This window comes from Lathyrus oleraceus, chromosome 6, assembly GCF_024323335.1.
Source record: "Lathyrus oleraceus cultivar Zhongwan6 chromosome 6, CAAS_Psat_ZW6_1.0, whole genome shotgun sequence".
In the NCBI taxonomy this organism is placed as follows: domain Eukaryota; kingdom Viridiplantae; phylum Streptophyta; class Magnoliopsida; order Fabales; family Fabaceae; genus Lathyrus; species Lathyrus oleraceus.
Window position 1 is genome coordinate 426,038,864 of NC_066584.1, and position 21,748 is coordinate 426,060,611.

The window sequence follows — 21,748 nt, forward strand, 5'->3', positions numbered from 1 at the left end:
CCTCCCAACCTATATGATCAGGGGAGACGTTCCCCTATGACAAGCGGCTCCTAGAAGTCGATGCTTCCCCCTCATGAGGCCTAGGGACGGTTCCCCGCCTAACTCTGGCATGCTCACTCTGAAGCCCAGCCCTTTCACGTCGAACAAATGTGTGTTGGGTTTCACGACCGAGTCTAATCTATTGTCGTTGTTTGCATCCATTTCTCCTGAAACAATATGAGAAAAAGAGATCAATTTGCATCCAGGATAGTTTCAGATATTCATCTTTGGAAACTAGTAAGGATGCAATTCAGATATGCATCTTCAAAAAAGCTCGTGCCTGCAACAATGGTAGAAATTGATATCAGTCTTGCCCTAACAACCCAAAATGCAACCAAATACATAATGCATGTCTCTAACAGTTATCTATTACGAAATTGACTATTACTTAATGCATTTATAAAAAACTATTTTATCTAATACATTAATAGAAACTCAAAATAAGTTAAATGAGAAACCTATTCAAAAAAGTGTTGAGAATGAATGAGTGCAGTTAGTTGAGATTGAAATACTTGAAGTAGAAGTAGTGTTTATCCTTGAAGAAGCTTCAAAAATGAACTGAATGTATGGTGCTCACGAGCTCCAATGGTATCTCAAAAAAGTTTCAAAAAATGAAGAAGGAAAAGAGGGAGGGGCTGACGCGCGTTATATAAACATTAAACACGTTCGGAGATGCATCTCAGAATTTTCCCTTGGATTTGAAATTAAGGATTATTTTGGAGATGCATCTACGAACAACCCCTAAATCAAATACGAAGATACATCTCCGAATTAAATTTTGAAAAAGTGAGAAAACGGTGCGTTCGGAGATGCATCTCCGAAAACTGGATGTTTTTTTAATTTTCGCAAAGGGTCTGAGAGAACATATAAAAGTGCCTAATAAAACCATGAGGCGTGCAATGTTGGGCTAGAGGTAGATTATATTTGGAGATTTTATCCTACCACCCTCAATTTGAACTGACACCCTCACATGAGGGTTTCAAATACAGTTATGCACTTATTAAAAATTTCTGAATCTTTTGAAAGTTTATGTAACTATCGGATTTTTCGTTGAAGTACCCGATTTTTTGCCAAATTTTTTCATTTGGATGAAGAAATACCGAACTTTTTGAAAAGATATCGAATATTTTACAAAATTATGAAGAATTACCAAACATTTTCGAAATTGCCGATAAAAAATCATGGAAATCTGTCCAATTGTGGACGAAATACTTGTTTTTTGGAAAAATCGATGCATATATACTGATTTTTTTAAAAATCTGATGCATTTTTACAAGATTTGTTGAAAAATCTGATTATCATTAAAACCTACCAAATATTTTGAAAAACTCGATAAAAACCAAATTTTCTGAATTTTTTGAAAAAAGACGATAGGTAGTTGTGAGATTTAGAAAAAAAAAACATAACTTTTTGATATTTTTAACAATATATACTCTATAATACAAAAAGTGTTACAATATCTATAAAAAAAATTATGTTAATTTTATAAATCCTTAACTTGTATATGATTGTGAAACCTAGTGACTAAAACTTTTTCCAACGCACGATGTCCAAACAAAAACGTTAGCTCATGAGATAATACCTATAATTGATAATATATATAAAATAAATTATCAATATCAGAAATATCATAAACCTATTAATTTTTGAACAAATTAAAAGTTAAATATACATCGGTAACCGAAAAATTAAGTAAAATCTCCGAGAGAACCATTAGAATCTAAACCGCACAAATAAAACATTATGAATTATCAAAAATTTTGTTTTATGTGAAAAATCTGATCCCTTTCAATGTTCCATTATATTTTAAAATACACGGTAAAAATATACCTAACTTTTTGAAACCTAAATAAGAACACAACCACTACCCAAAAAATGCCAGATTAAAAACCCGGTAAAACTGCAATGAAATGCCAGATTTTTCCAAAAAATACCAAATTAAAAAAGAAAAAGAAAAACTCATACTGAATTTTTAAAATTCCAGTAAAAATGTATAAATTTCCTCTCATGCGAAATTTCCATACCGTTTGTTTCAAAATAACTACGAATTTTTTGTTTCAGTTTTACATAGTGAATTTTGTTTTACAAAATGTGATTTTTTGAAAAATCTGGGAAGCGGGTATTTTGTCATTGTCAAGATAAGTGAGATACCATGTCAAGGCGGTGGAGAGGGCGGCAGGATAATGAGACTATGAAAGTGGAAAAAATTCATAAATATAAGTAGTGTTGTAACTATAAAACAAACAAGCAAATTGCATTAGTATAGACATCCTACCTGTAGACACAGAATTTACAGAGTTAGTTGCAATATACATTACAATGAGAGAGAGACCAATAAATTACAACATAAAAATCCAATAGAACCTATTTAAACTCTCGCCAGAGAAAGAATGAAAAAGTCCAAGATAACAAAGGGGCACTATGATAGTAAAGATGTTACTCGGACAGAGTTATCAGCTGATCCAGTCAAGAAAATGGGCAAAGTCGGATGCCAATCTACAGCAGTAATAGGAGCACCGTGAGGAAGTGTTCTCCAACCATTCAAATGATCCTGAACCTGACAAGACAACCAGACACTGACATTTTCAGTTAACTAGCAAGATAATTAGAAACATTCACGCCAAAATTTACTTGCTTTTAGAAGTCAAATTAAAATACAGATATGCAGATTATAGCCCCTTCAAAGGGAAGGTCTAATTATAATGCATGCAGAGGAAATCAAGAAACATCAACCTGATATATGGGTGCTCTAACTGAACTGGATGTTACCAAGAGTCTCCTCCCATTTGCATCTAATGCCATATCACGTCTATAATAATTTGAATCATTAACAGGGTAACAAAACCTACAAAATGCAAAAAATACCATGGTCAGAATCAATTATTCAAAACATATCTAAAAGCGAGGACAAAGGAATGGGAATACACCATTATCCCTAATTTAGCATGAATGAGCTAAAACATTTTCATCAGGAATAAATGCATAGGTCATACTACCTATTCCACAAATGCATTTAAATCTGATTGGCGTGGATTATGAGATTAGTTCCAGCTCCTCATAATTTGAATTGAAACATGATTTTATAGTATTAGTAGTACTCTAAATAAAGTATATGTGTGTATACTAATTGAAATCGTGTACACATGTTCTGCGGTAAGAAAGGCGGTCCTAAGAAAAGGACCAGCAATTTATGAGATCCCTTCATTTCATTTATCTAATTTTGCAATCTTTGGCTGGTATTGGCACAAAAAGAAAAAGGAAATATTGAGATTAATCATAAGGTGTCAAACTAGAAATATACCTACTACAGTCTCTTGACCACAAGATTTGACCTTGGTTTTGCAAGCTCCACTCAAAAATCTGTTTACAAAGAACTAATTACAATGAAGCTTGCAATCTATTCCACAAACTGGAATACCATTGAATCAATAGTACTTGCCTTCCCATCAGAGCCAAAGCTAAAAATGCTAGTCTCATCCGGTCCAAAAAGAATAGAACTGATGGAAGAATCATGTGCAGGCCAGCCAGTGATTTGTAGGCCAGCGGACATGTCTTTGGTTTGTTAAGGATGGCATGATTGCCAGACCATGTGACTCTTCTAGACATTCAAAATGTGTTTCCTTATGTTCAAAATTAAAAAGAAAAGAACTACAAAATTTATTTTATGAGTAACTTCTAAAATCTAAATACAAGCTATATAACATTTCATTAATACACATAAGCAGCCAAGTGAATAAAAAGGATACCGAACATGTGAATCATTCCATCAACAGCAGAAGCTGCTAAAATCTTCCCATTGTGATTGAAACATATAGAAGTAATTGCTGGTGGATCTTCTCCAAGAGGAAGAACTGTCTTTATGGAATCCAAAATTAAACATAGCCATTGAACGACTTAAGTATTATATACAAAGAAGCACATACCATGGCCTTCCATGTCTTCATGTTCCATACAGTGAGTGAAGCAAAACCCAGGTTGTCAAAATAGTTGGAACCAGACCTACACAGGTAAAACGAACCTCATAATTCCATGCTAAAATGTGTCAATAGTGTAATCAAAAAAGCAATGAAAAGGATGTCCATATAGTGCGTAATAAAAGGTGGGATACCCTGACCAACACTTTTTCAGCATACATTCACTATTATGTCCAAAACTAAAAATAGAGAACGTACAAAATTGGACTAACACTGTTAAAACAAATGATCAATATTCAAATCACCCAATTCAACAATTTTACTATTTAAGTAAAAGAATTCAATATTTAAAATTTTGATGTATACCCTCCAGATGCTGCTGCAGACACAAAAATAGGTTCAACAGGACTGCACTTTATGTCCAATACACTGTAAAATCACATACACTTGTGTCAGACAGTTGAAAGTAATACACAAACCTGAAAAGGTTATACACAGGAAATACCTTGGAAATGCTTCAGTTGTATTAAGGTCACAAACAACTCTCTTTGCGTCCACATTCCATGCCTTAATGCACGCATCAGATGTACCTATCAGAAGCTTTTATCAAGAAGAACAACTAAATTATTTTGATTTACAATGTAATATAATCAATAGAATGGAATAATTTCAATCACAATGATAAATCAATTCACATACCAATCGGTCTGATTTGCACTCCCAGTCAAGTGATAGAATTTCAGTACCGCAATATATGGTTGCATTTCTAGACGCCGGAGTTGATGCATCGTATGTCCATATCCTTTATCGAAAGATGTGGAGCAAACAATAAAATAAGATCAAATTTCTTGAAAGAGATTTCTTAAAAATAAAGAGTTGTAGGTATTTGAAAGGTAAAGAAAAAGCATTATTGAAAATAGGCATTATAAAGTGCTATTTCCAAACAATAATGTAGTACAGTAAACTTTATTTCTATCTATTTAATTTCTTATACATTGTTGACAATGTTGCTATAAATACATCCATACACAAACAGAGTTTTTCAATAGTGAAAAATGAGTGCAGACTACAGCTAGCAATCTCAGGACTAATAATTAGATAAAGACCGATCTATTTTTTCACTTAATCAATAAGCTCGATATGTTAGTCTATATCACCTTCGAGAGAGGGTACCTGGCAGTGCCATCTAGAGAAGCACTAGCAATATTGTTTCCAGATGCAGAGAAGCGGCACCGGCTGATTGGACTAGTGTGCCCCAAAAAAGTCTCCTAAAATTCATAATGATTTCATATTTACACAGATTTTGTAGAAAATATAATATGCTCTTGATAGTTGGGAGTAAGACGAAAAATGCAGAACAAAGGGAGGAAAAGAACACAGATAAGGCTCTATGTACAAATTTTACCTGGTGCTCTACATTGACCTCATCAAAGTCTTCTTCCCTAGACACATCCCCATCGTTTTCTGCCACAAAATTAATTGTTTTTTTTATTTCCAAATATATAATCAAGGCAACTGAAATTGCAGTTGATATCTCAGCCTAAAATCAATTTACTCAGCATACAGAAAATTAGACGTGGTATGGAGTTCAGATAAAGTGCAACAAGATTAGGACCTAATTAAGCGAATACAATGAATCTTGAAAATCTTTCAGAAATAATAATATATTAGTAAAAATTTGTAGGGTCCACAACAAATACCATTATTTGAAACCAAAACATATTGTCTATCCTCATTCAAAATTAATATATTGTTTTAGAGCAAGTTATGCTTACAAGTTACAGCAAGTTGCAGTGTAAAAGTAAATCATAAGTTGTCTCAACATTGCATAGAGTCATACTGCGAGACAATTTCATTTACTTCTCAGAATTCACTAGCTAACATCTAACATTATCTACCTTTTCCATACACTGATGACTAGTTAACTAGTTACTCCTATCTTGTTAAAACAATAATTCAACATCAGAACACATCAGCACATGGATTTTAATAAGTCTATTTATATAAAGTAGCCATTAACTTGCTTAAAAAACAAAGATCAAGCAACTAGTTAAAGTCACTTCACACAGAAGAAGCGGACTTGAAGTATATCTGTCTGCCTATATGGGGACTGTCATGACCTTTTAAAGTGGTATTGCCAGCTTTGCCATTTCCAAGATAGTCATTCAATAAGAAAGCTGAATTATCGCCAGACTTAGAGCTAACAAACTCAGGCTCACCCACAACTAAATCTTGGCCAATCTCTGTTTGAACTTCTTGTGGAAAAGTCTCTGGAGAATCTTTTGACATATGAGTACTTTCTTCATGCAAATTGCTTGATGAGCTAATATTTCCTTCCATACTTCAATCCAAATTAATTAGAAAGGTAAACCAGACTTATTAGACTTGAGCGTTGAATAAAAATATGCTTACCTTTTAAACTGCCTTAATTGTGTCTCTTTCTCATTGAGTAAAGCCTGAAGTTCTGACAATTTAATATTTAGCTGTGTGATATCTCTTTTGAGTAGGCTGGTAGCATTCATCTCTGAACTAATCTTCAGTAGAGCAGGTAGACGTGATTTTATTAAGGATAATTACAGAGGGTCTTGATGAAATTGTCAATGTAGAAGACATGAGAAAATCAAATAAAAAACATAATCTATAGAAACGGTGTATGTATGAGATCCTCACATCAGTGTTGTCAAATAGCGGTGCTATACTGCTATAAAATAGCGGAATTTGAATAAATCACCAGTATTCTGCGATCTACTATTTAGTTCAAAATGTTGTCATATAGCAACTATTGCAACGCTATAGCACAGTAGTGTACAAGACTCCTTTATATAGAAGAAATAATTTGGCTCCAAAAGAAAATAATCCATGGGCTATGGTCGTTCTCTAATCGATTAGCCTGTGACGCTAATCAATTACTAGAAAATAAGGAAATAAATTCTCCAGAATCGTATCCCAAATTCATTAAAAGGGTTTCTAGTCGATTAGGCGGCGAATTTGTTCCTTAATTAATTAGATACAACCGTTATTTTCTGCGTTCCACAATTGACAACATTGTGCAACACCCAGGGCTGAAGAGGGTTATGAGTGATAGTTGGTGCAAAAAGATGAGACGCAGATGAGAAGAAGCTCTTGGAAGATTTCTAGGTAAAGGATTAAATGTATGAATCGAATTTATATTAGAATAAGGGAGATTGTAGGGTTGTGCAGGAATAGGACTGTACATTTTAAACAAAGCTTAAATTTTTTTTTTGTCTCATTCAAATTTATTTTGAGTATTCATGTATCCTTTCATTTAGAAACTTTCTAGGATCAGCTCCTTGCCCATCTTTTGCACAGGAAATCACTTTTCTCCCTAGTCTAGTTGGCCCAGTTTGTATTAATAAACACCCTGCAACTATCAGTGTGAAGTGCTTCAAAGCAGTAGCATGATATCATTCTGTGACTTGTTTCATTTGCCTTTCCCCCCCTTAAATTACCAACATATTAAGCATGAATCAACCTATCATTAGTTTTAGTCACACCCTTCAACCTACTTTTGAAACTATAAACAATTGTAAAATCAGTAATTGAGCAAAAACCATGTTACCTAATAATCTGTAAATACACCTAAAATGCACCCAAAAAAAATCAATCTGAAACAAGAGAAACCTTTTTTTCTTTCAAACAAATGTTATGAAGGATATGAGTAGCATTGAAGATCTCACTAAAGAAATTTCTAACAGAAAGATGCAAGGCCTGATACCACTCCTTGGAGAAAAATATTCGAAATTCCGGATCCAATTGTGGATTCTTCACATAAGGAATTGCTGCAATGCAATACAAAATCTCATAATCACATTCATACACTGAAATTTCACTACAAAAAAAAAAAAAAACACAAAAAACCTAAAAACGCACCAAACCATTGAGTCCAATCCTCCTGAGAACTCTGCAACAAGTCAGGACCATGAACAGTGAAAAACTCAACAACCTTATCCCTCCGATTGGATTGCAAAGCGTGAACGACGTAGAATCGCAAAAGAGAAGCTTCCAATTTAGAGAAAGTTGAAACGAGTGTAGTTTCGAACGACGAAGAGAGATAGTGTTTGAAGAAACCGAGAAGCGCTACCAATTTATCAATCTGAAACTTCGGAACGTATAACGAGAAGATTAGGTCAAGAATTTTGTCGACCTGAAAGCCTTTTCCGACGTCGGTGCGCAATTCGGTTTCGTAAGCTTCGAGAGTGTTGGTGAATCCTCGAAAGACGAGAAACTCTCTTACTAACTCTTCGGCGTAATGCATCTTCTCCATGTTCTACAACGCGTGAGATAACACTGTTAGCGATTATATTTGATGCAATCCAGATTTTATTTTGAAGTTGAAACGGAAGCGATGATCGAAAAGCGTTAGGCTTTGTTTTACGATTACGGCGTTGTATCGGAAATTGTGCGGTTGGTGAATTGCGCCGGTGAGGGAGTTGGTGTAGTGTTGTTGGTCAGGGCGAGTCGGCGATCTACCAGATGTGGAGGTTTTAGGACATAACGGTGGTGGATACACATGTGTGTTTAGCACGTGCGTGGGGACGACACGTGATTAACAGAATGGTAGTTACTAAACTAAATTTTTCTTTCCACACTTAGGGCCAAATGCAAAAATTAGAAACCATTATGATATTTCAATTTTTTATTTAAGTGTTTATTTTTTATAAATCTTCGTATATTCATTTGATACATCATTTTAAGAGGAATGGCTGACTTGAACAGTGTTAAGTGCTAAAAATTAATGAGTAATAATTTGTCACTAAAAAATTTGATACAACTTTTTATACAATTTTTACAACTAAACATAATTTGCACAAAACACCAATTTTAAGCTTTTGGAGAAAGCAAAAAATTACAAATTCATCTCAAAATTTATCTATACTAAAATTGAAACACTATCTTGGTGACATTGTGGAATTGCTACACGTGGCATGAGATGTAAGATGACTAGTAATGGTGAATGAGCTATAGTGATTATACTCTCTTTTCATAGCTTTGTAGACATGATCCAACCCTTCTTCAATTAACTCTAGTACTGTTTGTGGCATTGGTGGCATGTTTATGATATTTGATTCTTGACCTTCAAGCATTCTCACCACTTCTCCCATTGGTGGTCTCATTGAAACATCATCTTGGATGCACCAGAAGGCAACATTCAAAGCTCTTGTTAGTTCTTCTTCATCAACAGCCCCATTTAATCTTCTATCTGCCACTTTGATGGTTGATCCACTTGTCATCTCCTATAATAACCAAACATTATACTATCACTGTTTAAATAACCGAATCGTAGACACTTCTGGTTCACGATTCATCAAGTAATAATAAGAAAGTAGAATTAATAAATCAGTACTCTATGAAATATGAAATATACCTTGTAAGCCCAACCAGGATAGAAGAAATCTTCTGCATCAAAGGACAAATCAAGATTTCTTCTACCACCAATGATTTCTAAAAGAAGCATTCCGTAGCTGTAAACATCTGCTTTTACGGTTATCGGTCGATTACTAACCCATTCAGGTGCCAAATAGCCTCTAGTGCCTCTTACCATTGTTACCACATGAGAATGTTCCCTTGCCATCAATTTAGCAAGTCCAAAATCAGATACCTTGGGACAAAAGTTTTCATCTAACAATATATTTTCTGGTTTGATGTCACAGTGTATTATCTTATTTCTACACTGCTCATGAAAGTAAGCAATCCCTTGTGCAGTATTTTTGGCTATATCAAAACGAGTTTGCCAATCGAGCAATCTATCTCGCCCTCTAATCGAAGGGAAGATCCACTGATCCAATGAGCCATTTTTCATGAACTCGTAAACTAAAAGTCTGCGAAACAAACATTGCTTAAGCCAGTTAAAGCAATGAAATTTGAATTTTCACAATGAAATTGTAAATAAAATAGTACGCACCTCTGAGGTCCCTCGGAACAAAAACCACATAAACGAACCAGATTCATATGATGCATTGAGCCAATTGTGTTTACTTCGGTGATAAATTCTTTCTCTCCATGAGGCAAAATCTTATCAAGTTTCTTCACTGCCACTAAGGTACCATCTCCTAAGCTTCCTTTATACACACTTCCAAATCCACCTACAAAATATAAACAGTTAGCAACAAATTATACTGAAATTGAAGCGCGGTAAGATTCAATTCAATATAGGAGACACACATACCTGTTCCTAGAAGCTGCGAAAAGTTGCTTGTCCTGATTTGCAAAGCGCGGTAAGTGAAATTCACTGGAGCCCCTGATAAGACCAATGAACTTTCCATCTCTCTTTTCAAAGTTCTTTTTCTATGAACACTATAATACAGTAACATAGAGAGTAAAATAATGAGAACTATCATGCCTAGAACAATTGGAATAATCACAGCCTTTTCCTTAGCACTCCCCATTCCATCAGAAGAACTGTTATTAGACCTTCCTTGTCCTTCTGGTGTCCATGAACTATTCGCTCGAACCTTCACAAACAAAGTAGAACTCGTATCTTCAAAACCACCAAAACTTAAACTCCTCAACACCCAACAAAAAGGTCTTTCTTCATTTAGTCCATAAACAGAAGCAACACAATCACAATCTGATAAACACGCATCGCCGCATTTTGATACAGAAGAAACATCACTCTCACTATAATTAGCTATTATTGATGATTCAGAGAAATAATAATTAGTTTGTTGCACAGTTGAAATTCTAAAATTCGATGTATTGTTTTCGTTTTTTCTGTTAGTACATTTTCCAACAAGAGATGAATTCTCATAACATTGTCCATCTCTTCCAACTTTAGAAGTTCCTGGTAAGCAAGTGCAAGAAGCATTAGTCTTAGTTTTATCCAATTTACAAACTCCATTACCACAAATTCCACCAATATCACATGGATTTGAAACTGCAGCCCACTGTGACACCCATTGTTTCGATCCATTTACGTCCTCCCATCGATACAACCGCAGATTTCCATTCTCTTCGAGCGTCAGTCTCCTAAGAACAGTTAACGGTGTAGATTGATGAATTGCAGAAGCTAAACCTGCATCATCATTATCATTCTTATAAACATAAACCGCACCATCAGATGAATTTCCATATACAATTCCAAAGCTTCCAGCCTGATCTAAAACCGCGATAACTTCTCCAGTTACATTGGAAATCTCAGGACCTTGCCAATAAGAATAATTTGCGTATGATTCATTTTCATCAAAAGTTTGGTAACTCTCTGGAAGATTGTAAGTTAGTGCAAGACTTAACGAAGTCGGTTGCTGAAGCATTTTGAGAGCATAGTAGCCACCATGAGACGAAGATTTTGACGATGTTAACTCTGAAGAAACTGTTAGAGGCTGATTTGGAAGAAGCGTGTTTGAAGGTTGAGAAAAACTCTGCCATATAGGGTGATTGTTTGTGTTGTGAAGGATGAAGTTACCAGATTCTGACATGGTTGCTGATTCTACATTAACATTTGAGGTGTTTGAGGCCCATATGGTGACTTTTTTGTCAATGAGAACGAGGTTTCCTGTTGTGTCAAGCTCCAAAATCGCTTCTCGAGATGTTGGTGAGTTTCTGTTTGGATTGAAAAAGAAAAATAATCAGTTCACTGACAATGTATGCAGAAAGAGAGTACGATAATAGTGCAACAATGAAGCAGGGACACGATACAGGTATCAGATACAATATGTATCCGATTATCAAATACGTCAGTCAGTCATTGAAAAATCTATGATACGAATAAGAAAGTAGTGATATTAGTTAATAGCATATGTACCTATTGGGTGACCAAACGAAAGTTCGATCTCCTGGAAGGCTAGCAAACCAAATGCCGAACGTGAAGAATCGATTATCAGTGTCTGATGGAGTGAAGCCGATGGCGAATGTTCCATTATCAGAAACCCAAACTTGATCCTTACTGGCCAATAATCTTGAGCCTAACTCAATCTCACTCGAAACGCAATCACTGGAACAACTCAAGAATATAGTAACAACAATCCAATAGTACATAACAGAAGAAGCCATGCCAATCCAATAGTATATAATAGTAAAAGAACTAAGTTAACTAAATGGTTTGGATTTGGCATGGTGTTTTATATATATATATGTGGAATGTGATTAATTAAGTGTTGTATTTGGAGAAGAAAAATACAGAAATTGGACACGTGGTTAGTGGTGGTTGAACTATAAATTTGAAAAAATGTGACTTAATGAGTGGTCGGTGAAAATAAATTGATATATTAATATGGTGGCATAGCTTCGTTGCTTTTTGTTGGTTTTTTTCATAGGTTTAGTAAGGTTTGACAATATTGGCATGTAGTTGTTGCAACTAATTATGTGAGGCTGGATGTTTGTTTTTGCATTTCACACTTCACACTTTGAAAAAAAGTATGGTTGAAACATTTTCATTTTAGCAAAAAGGTACACTTATTTATGAGGTATACTTATTTAACACATTCTCTTTCATGATTGGTGGTTGATATATTTATTAAAAAGAACAGTTTATTTATATACTATTTTTATTTGTGTCAAGGGGGTGTCAATGTCATTGTATATGGGGGGTCCACCAAAATTACTCTTTTCATTTGGTATATATCTTGTGCCGATTTCTTTTTCTTATAAATAAATTCTTTTTTTTCCTCTTCAAAAATATTATGTGTTTGGTTTTGCACTTAGAATGAAAAAATGTTATGGATAATTTGTAATATGCCGAATTTCTACCAATCATGTTTAACACTTTAGTAGTCAAGAAATGTGGATTAAGGGACCTAATTAAGACTAAGGGATAAGATTAGTGTATAAGTAAACTAATTTCATAGTCTAACTTGCTAGTGACATTGGTTGGAGTTTTTACAAATGAAGTAAGGGCATTTGAGTAATTCTCATAGGCAAGTATATAAGTCCTAAGAGAAGGAAGTAAATGTTTTTTTTTCTCATTTCTTCTCCTTACTAAAATCTAGAACTCTTGTTAGCAAGAAGAGAAAGGGAGAGGCGTGAGAGAGAAAGTGTTAGGACAAGAAAAATGTATGCTTGAATCAATTGGAAATAGTGCAGCTTAAACTTTTGAAGAAGATACAAGTTGAATTGATCAAATTAGCATCATCATTATCTTCTCATCATTCTATAAAACTTGGAAGTCATGATCAAAGAAGAGGGATTGAGATGCAATACTACAAATAACATATCTAACGTTGGCCGCAAAATGCATTTAATATCAACTACACGTCTAAGATAACAAAGAGTGACATAAAAAGCAATCACTTGTTACATCGGTGTTTCTAAAATCGAGGTTAAAAATTAAAAGGTCAAGGGTTTGATCCTCATCAATTGTATATTTTTTATTTTCTAAATTTTGTTGTGCGCGTCATATACGTCTCGGTTGTATTTAAAGGTCGAGGTATACCAATCGGTTGTACTTAAAGATCAAGGTAATAAGGTATTCATTTATCTTAGTTTTAAGTAATAACTAAGTGATAAAATCTTATTTTTTGTCTATATCATTTTCACTGGTATGTATAATTTTGCATGTATTATTTTCACTGACCTGTATCATATCATTATAAATTTATTAACCAATGAATATCATATTTACATTGTTTTAAATCTTAGTTTCACCTGCCTATATCATTTTTTACATAGAAAATAAAAAATATTGACAGAATTGAAATATATCATATCATTTAAACCAATTTTGGAAATTTACATTGTCCTGATCATCAAGATAGAATACACACATTTACATATTTGCACACACAAAAATTAAGAAAATTTACACATTTACAATCAAGAAAAAACTATTATTTTATAGAATCATAACAAGATAAAAAGACTATGGCCCAATGTGATCGGTTGTCATCCATATCTTTTTTTAAGTACGGTGTTTTGTTGTTAAACTCCTATAATTAGAATAAAAATTAAATTATGATGAGCTAACAACAACAACATGAACTTAAGAAGATGTGGATTAATTTAATAGATTATACTTCATCCATCCATTTGTAATGCATGTGGAGACAATATAGAGCATATATCTCATAACATAGTATCCACATGAATGGTTGTCGGGTCGTTTTCGCCACTACAATTAATTTTTATATATTTATATCACACTGACACACATAAATAATATAATATAAAAAAGTACAAATAATATACTTACTTTTGGGGAAAATATATTGACTTTTTATCAAGTACATTATGTTTAAGTGCATTATACTCCTCCATCGCTCTACACATGTCGGTTAAAATTAAACATGATAAAAACTATTCAAATCTAAAGTTAAAAATATTACCACTTACTCATTCAAAGCGTTAACACTTATTCGGACAGTTCAGAGTGCAACGAGCAAAACACATCTATAGTATATTTCTTGGGACATATAACAATTAGTTGTCAATGTGAACTGCATAAATATTCAGAAGAATTAATATGTATAAAATTGATTTATAAATGAAAACACAAATTAATATATACTTACTTGCGATAAAATTGGGCCAAATAACAATATTTGATGTTCCCTTTCAACTTATATTTTAAGTAAATAAGGATATTGTTTCTTGTCGAACCGCGAGTAAGACCAATGTGCGTCGGATCTAAGATGCAATACTTGTTTTGAAGTTTCCTTTCAACACATAACTCATGGATGTACCTATAAAAGCAAATATTTATGTTAAAGTAGAAGAACGTATGAATATAAGTAAAGATCAACATAAAAATCATACTTAAGAGGAACAAATTTGTAATACGGAATTGTCTAGGTACACATTTTACGGAAAAAAAATCATGGACAAAAATCCTAGAAAGTACGAATAACTGAGTTGGATCATGACTTAATGTAATACTCATGCATGGGTCTGGAATACTGACAATGATCATTCTTATTCTCTCAATGTTATCTACTTTTGACGGTGTGGGTTCAATATTGCCCTGGTTGACAGAAAAACTTTCTTTCGCGCTTGTACTACTCGTAACTTTTTGAACTTCATTCTCTCGAATTTCCAACTGATTTGAATTTGTGTAGATTAATAGACCCAAAGAATTTAATTTATGCATCACAAAAACAACATAAATACAATCCATAATTAAAATATGAAAACAATAATAACAACAATAGAGAACTTATACCTCAAACATATACCCAACGAATTGAATTTGAGCTTTTTCACCTTGGTATACATTGTGGCACTGATCCGCTGTCGCGCGCGGATCAAAACGAGTATTTTTGACAAAACGTAGTTAGCGACAAATTGACTCGGATTATCGTTCTCACAAGGATTCTTGAATGAATTAACCAATAATAGTAACGATTAATGGGGTTTTGGTTGGTTTAGGATTCAATTAAAAAAATAGATTAAAATAAGTGATTATTGAAATAAGCTGTAGCAACAATTTACCGATTCGGTCTTTGCCTATCATCGACTATCGTAATTCCAACCGCAGATTAACTATTCCTATTCGATTATAATATCAACTGACAAGCGCAATTGATAGTATAAGTTGTATGTTCCTATTATCCGAATTAAGCAAACGGGATTAAGTTTCATGAACTAAGCAAACATGAATTAAACGGACTCGATAACGAATTAAGCAAACGAAATCGTGACTATAATTAGGATCACACAATCAATCGGATTAAATCAATATAGCATATGTAAATTGGATTAAGCAAATAAAATACATATATTAATATTGAAAGGAATAAAAAACCTGAATAAGAATTATTAAAATCTCAAGGTATCGGAACCCGAATACAGCAAATTGTTTGGATCGATTAGTTCTTCATGAGAATTCTTGCCAAAGCTTTCAAGTATTTCGTGAATAGTGGTCCCCTCATGTTATGCGGCTGCTAGGTATATGGAAAACAAGGAATTTAGTTTACAACCCAACTGGATCGAAAACATAACCCAAGCCCAAAACTAATGACCCAAAATTTAAATAAAACTAATGTTGCAACTTCAACAACTTTTCTAGCCCTGCTACAGTCTGATTCAGCTCTCGACTTCTGAACAAAAGTTGTAGATCTTTTTCTTAACTTTCCATCGACTAGTAGCACGTCTCAATCCGATACTCCTAGCTCAAGATATGATTTTTCTCGCGAAATCTGTTAATGCTGAAAATTAAATACGAAAATTAAATAAGTGCAAAAATAACATAAATTATGAAAACACATTAAAACATAAAAATAATCAAAGCAAACCGAAGAAATGCTTAAGTACAAACATGAAAGAACGTGCATCAAAATGCACTGATCAAATTCCCCCGCACTTGAACTTTTGCACTCCGAGCAAAATGAAAAACAAAACAAAACACAGACACATCAACGGTTACTCATTCTAGGCTACAAGTCATCTTCGGTTAAGTTTCCTTCGATAGGTATTAATCTTGCACACTAAGGACATTGTACGAACACTAATCCACAGTTATGCAGACATAAACCTCCTGAATACACAAATCAACTCGAATCATGTTATTATATTAAAGCCTAACTTACTCATCCTTCTTTGGCTCTTTTTCATTCAGGCGTAATCACATTAAGCCCGTTATCTCCCCACACTCATAACAAGGCGACCGGTTAGTGACTCTGATCCTTTTCTGCACGGGGTTCTGGTACTTAAGTGGCATAACCCTTTGCTTACTCAATTGTAGTTGCGGGTGATCGGACCGTAATCCGCCCTACCAAGTTCAGCACGAGAAACCGCTGAACCAACTACAAAAGAGTCTTATTTCCAATCTTTTTTTTTTAAGGTTCCACAACCGTTGGGTTAAGTGACCGGGTGAGGGTCACCAAACTTAGAAGGTGCATTCCTTTATTTTTTTATCGTTTTTTTTCTTTTTCGGAACACTCACTTATATTCATCGGCTTCCCTGCGTAGAGTGTGTGTGAGATGGTGCTGACTGCTGAAATAAACTACTCAAGAGCTGTCAGAGAATGAGAATTTAAGGTTATGTCATAATAAAAATTCAATTCAATTTCCATATGCAGGAGACTTACGGTGTTAAAACAATACCGATCTTGTGAATTTTTCCCAAGTCTCCACAAACTCGACCTCAAATTATTCTATAGCCTAAAACTTTCAACAAAAATGCAATTTTTTTAAAAAAGAAAACAAAAACAAAACAAAACAAAGAACAAAAACAAAGAAAATAAAGTATTCCCTCCCCCACACTTAAAATATGCATTGTCCTCAATGAAAGAAACAAACATAAAACAAGAGAGAGAAGAGAGAGGAAAAAACACACCCGAGTAGTCAAGGAGGATAGGTGATCACATAAGCAGCCTTTCCCAAAGAGATATATTCTACATTTTCTTCTTCCAAAGTGGGGTTGTCATGGAATAGCCTTGGGTAATGTCCATTAAACTTGAAATTTTTATTGGTATCTTCGCCTTTTATTCCAGGATCAAAGAATCTTCTAAAAGTAAAAGTGTCAAATGGACACGTGAAGGTGATCTGATCTGGAATGTCAGTCAATGTCCAACTAAATGCCTTTTTTATGCTTCCTTAAAACCTGCAAAAGCTTATTTTCTTGATCGAAATCAAGGTTAGAAGAAATTATAGCCAGTAGTTTTTCATTCATCTCTAAATAAGTATATTTCATATTTTTAGGAAGTTGCTTCAGCTCGAGGGAAAGTGGCTGCTCAATAGAAGGAGTGTTTGGGGCAGCCGGGATGTCAAGAGCTTTATCTACATGAACAACTTTATTTGCAACCTCATCTGCAGTAAGAATATCAACTTGCAAGGCAACCTCAATTTCAGCACAAACAAAGCAAATTTTAGTTTCAGTACAAATATCACAAGAATAAACATCATCAAAACCAAACAATGATGGAAAATCATATGCAAACAAATCACTACAAGTATCATCAACAATTTCAGAAATCAAATCTATTTGAAAAACAGAATGTTCTTCCAAGGGTTGTTGGTTTGATCCTTGAGCTTGCTGCATGGCATTCACCAAAGTGGCAAGCTGCCCAATCTGTGTTTGCAAAGTCTTTAAAGTAGAATCTACTTGTTGTTGAAACTGGAGATTATTTGCAGCCATTTGTTTGACAATATCTTCTAGTGAAGGTCCAAAAGGTGCAGAGCACACAACCTCAAATTCCTTCAGATGCTCATGCGGATTCTCGCCTGCAAGACCACTAAACCTTGGAAACAAGTGTATTAAACCAGATTTCGATTCAAAAGGAACCGAAACATCAAAATATTCAATACAAGAGTCATTATAATTAACATCAGGAGCAGCAAACTGCCTTAATGTTCTTTGATCATCCATGTAATAAAAAAAAACACAGAAATACCAACTATGTCCGAAATAGACAAAAACAAATAGAAAGAAGAAAAACGATTAAAATAAATTCAGAAAAATACAAAAGCACCAAACTTAATATAATGACGTGAAATAAAAATTTTGAGATTTTTTTTGGATTTTTTCGACACTATGAAAACAGTAAAAAATTAATTAAAAATAGAAAGTATTGATCGCACGATTTTTCTACTTCCAGTAGGCAAAAAACTTATACAATCAAACACAAATTTTTTCGACACTATGAAAATAGTAAGAGAGTATTGATCGCACGATTTTTCTACTTCTAGTAGGCAAAAAACTTATACAATCAAACACAAATTTTCCAAAAACCGTTTTTTTCTGACTCTAGACGCAACTCCGAACGCGAAACTGTAGAAAAATTCGGAAAAATAACAGGAAATTATAGAACAACAAAACACACAATACTTAAAACTAAACTATTGGCTAATTCGACAAGAATCCCCAGCAACGGCGCCAATTTGATCCGCTGTCGCGCGCGGATCAAAAACGAGTATTTTTGACAAAACGTAGTTAGCGACAAATTGACTCGGATTATCGTTCTCACAAGGATTCTTGAATGAATTAACCAATGATAGTAACGATTAATGGGGTTTTGGTTGATTTGGGATTCAATTAAAAAAATAGATTAAAATAAGTGATTATTGAAATAAGTTGTAGCAACAATTTACTGATTCGGACTTTGCCTATCATCGACTATCGTAATTCCAACCGTAGATTAACTATTCCTATTCGATTATAAAGCGCAATTGATAGTATAAGTTGTATGTTCCTATTATTCGAATTAAGCAAACGGGATTAAGTTTCATGAATTAAGCAAACATGAATTAAACGAACTCGATAACGAATTAAGCAAACGAAATCGTGATTATAGTTAGGATCACACAATCAATCGGATTAAATCAATATAGCATATGTAAATTGGATTAAGTAAACAAAATACATATATTAATATTGAAAGGAATAAAAAACCTGAATAAGAATTACTAAAATCTCAAGGTATCAGAACCCGAATACAGCAAATTGTTTGGATCGATTAGTTCTTCATGAGAATTCTTGTCAAAGCTTTCAAGTATTTCGTAAATAGTAGTCCCCTCATATTATGTGGCTGCTAGGTATATGGAAAACAAGAAATTTGGTTTACAACCCAACTGGATCGAAAACATAACTCAAGCCCAAAACTAATGACCCAAAACTTAAATAAAACTAATGTTGCAACTTCAACGACTTTTCTGGCCCTGCTACAGTCTGATTCAGCTCTCGACTTCTGAACAAAAGTTGTAGATCTTTTTCTTAGCTTTCCATCAACTGGTAGCACGTGTCAATCCGATACTCCTAGCTCAAGATATGATTTTTCTCACGAAAGCTGCTAATGCTGAAAATTAAATACGAAAATTAAATAAGTGCAAAAATAACATAAATTATGAAAACACATTAAAACATAAAAATAATCAAAGCAAACCGAAGAAATGCTTAAGTACAAACATGAAAGAACGTGCATCAAAATGCACTGATCAGACACCTTTAGTTTTTCTTTTACGATTTGTATTAACAGATTGTCGAATCAGTCATGACTATCAAGAGACAAATACGTAGAAACAAAATGATCAAGCGACAAATAGTGAAAAACAAAATGATATAAACTCATTTCGGTGATATATAACTCATTTCAATGATCTATAACTCGTTTCAGTGAAGAACAAACCTGTTGAAAAATAATATATGTTGATGAAATGACTATCTAAATAAACCTCAAAATGATAAAGAGAAACTATAATGACTAATGTTTCAATAAAAACAAATTGAAAATCCTATAAATAAAATGATCAAAAGACAAGCTAACATAAAATCCTATACAAAATTATTAGTGAAAAATAAAGTTATATATAACTCGTTTCAGTGAAGAACAAACATGTTGTGAAAATGATGTTTGATGAATATCAGTTGGAAAAGTTTTGATGAATATCAGCTTGAAAATCGCCTAGTTTTTTGTGAAATGAGAGTGGTGAAACATGTTTGAGCATTGATATGTAAATGAAAAGTTAAAAACTAGCTAGATTGTAGTCTAAAGTATTTCATGCAATATATGTGTCACGTCGGTTTTATATAAAATCTGACGTGACAATATTCACTATGCAAAATAAGGGAAAAGAGGACGCTTTTTTGGCCTATAACAGCGCTTTAAAGCGCCCTCTAATCTGGCGTTGGCATAAGTAAAGACAGCGCTTTTTTTCCTGGTGAAAACGCTCTCTAAAGTGGCTCTTTAAACCCTTTAAGGGCCACTTTAGAGGGCGCTTTTTAAAGAAAGCGCCCTCTAAAGTGGAAACTTTTAAGGGTTTAGAGGGTGCTTTTACTGGAAAGCGCCCTCTAAAGTGGAAACTTTTAAGGGTTTAGAGGGCGCTTTTACTGGAAAGCGCCCTCTAAAGTGGAAATTTAAAGGGTTTAGAGGGGCGCTTATTTTGGAAAGCGCCCTCTAAAGTGGGTGGTTATTTAAATTTTTTTTTTAAAAAGCGCTATATTTTTTTATTTATTTTAGACAACCTGTATATTGAAGCAGTACACCTAAAACTGTATAATTTGAAGCCCTTTTTCACACATTGCATTCAACAAGCCTTATATACAACAATCCATACATATACAACAATCCACTGATATATAATCGTTTAACTTCTAAAGATTCTAAATATACAACCAATTCATAACTTAAAAAGAAATAAAACTAAGTAGCAAAAGCATCTCTGAGATGTATGTTTTTTTTGCTAGCCGCAGTCTTCTTAATAACAACCTCTTTTTGTTCAATATCAATAGCATGAACCTAAAATATCATAAAATTAGTTAGGTGAAGTATAAGATCAAGAATTAACATCTCCATCTAAACAAATATCAATTGATACGTTCAAATATCCAGCATCATCATCTACGCGAATGAGGCTTGACGACAATGGAACATCTCCATCTAAACAAATATCAATTGATACTTTCAAATATCCAGCATCATCATCTACGCGAATGAGGCTTGACGACAATGGAACATCTCCATCTAAACAAATATCAATTGATACTTTCAAGTATCCCTTGCCCTTTGTGTCGCATTACGCGAAAAACCGGCAGGAAAACGAAACAATAGAGCCGCCACCGTGCGTTATTTATCCCAAAGGAGGGAAAGGAAACGCTGGAAGTAAACCTAGAAAAGACATGGTCTCGCGACCAGAGAGAGATGGGATCGGGAGTCGGTTATGCGAAGGGAAGGTATTAGCACCCCTACGCATCCGTCGTACTCGACGGGATCCACGCACAAAAGAAAAGGATAAGGTTGCTAAACACTGATCAAACACCACACAAGGCTGGAAGGAAACACAGGAAGACAAAAGAAACGGAAGAAGAGGATTCGGCAGGATATCGCATCCTGGGCCTACGTAGTCTGTCAAGCACAAACATCAGAGTCGACGTAGTTCGGGACAGGGGAAACGTGCTCGCTAGGATGTCG

The 21,748-nt window shown here is 34.1% G+C and overlaps 2 protein-coding genes across 3 annotated transcripts; both read right to left on the reverse strand.

The window, feature by feature from the left end:
- Window positions 1–2,272: 2,272 nt before the first annotated feature.
- LOC127091638 (uncharacterized) lies at window positions 2,273–8,572 on the reverse strand. Of its 2 annotated transcripts, none has more exons than XM_051030326.1 (15): window positions 7,845–8,572; window positions 7,631–7,753; window positions 6,366–6,507; window positions 6,173–6,294; window positions 5,359–5,417; window positions 5,127–5,221; window positions 4,653–4,755; window positions 4,459–4,553; window positions 4,320–4,382; window positions 3,963–4,038; window positions 3,786–3,894; window positions 3,479–3,591; window positions 3,341–3,399; window positions 2,773–2,884; window positions 2,273–2,596 (listed from the first exon to the last, which is right to left on the reverse strand). In XM_051030326.1, the coding sequence occupies exons 1-15, from the start codon at window positions 8,236–8,238 to the stop codon at window positions 2,459–2,461; spliced, it is 1,803 nt and encodes a 600-aa protein (XP_050886283.1). In that variant the 5' UTR covers window positions 8,239–8,572; the 3' UTR covers window positions 2,273–2,458. The 2 variants fall into 2 exon arrangements, with proteins under 2 accessions (XP_050886283.1, XP_050886282.1); XM_051030325.1 differs by having other exon boundaries at window positions 6,074–6,294.
- Window positions 8,573–8,697: 125 nt separating this feature from the next.
- LOC127091637 (G-type lectin S-receptor-like serine/threonine-protein kinase At5g24080) lies at window positions 8,698–11,987 on the reverse strand. Its single transcript, XM_051030324.1, has 5 exons — window positions 11,716–11,987; window positions 10,141–11,513; window positions 9,877–10,057; window positions 9,340–9,793; window positions 8,698–9,208 (listed from the first exon to the last, which is right to left on the reverse strand). The coding sequence occupies exons 1-5, from the start codon at window positions 11,961–11,963 to the stop codon at window positions 8,864–8,866; spliced, it is 2,601 nt and encodes an 866-aa protein (XP_050886281.1). The 5' UTR covers window positions 11,964–11,987; the 3' UTR covers window positions 8,698–8,863.
- Window positions 11,988–21,748: the final 9,761 nt, after the last annotated feature.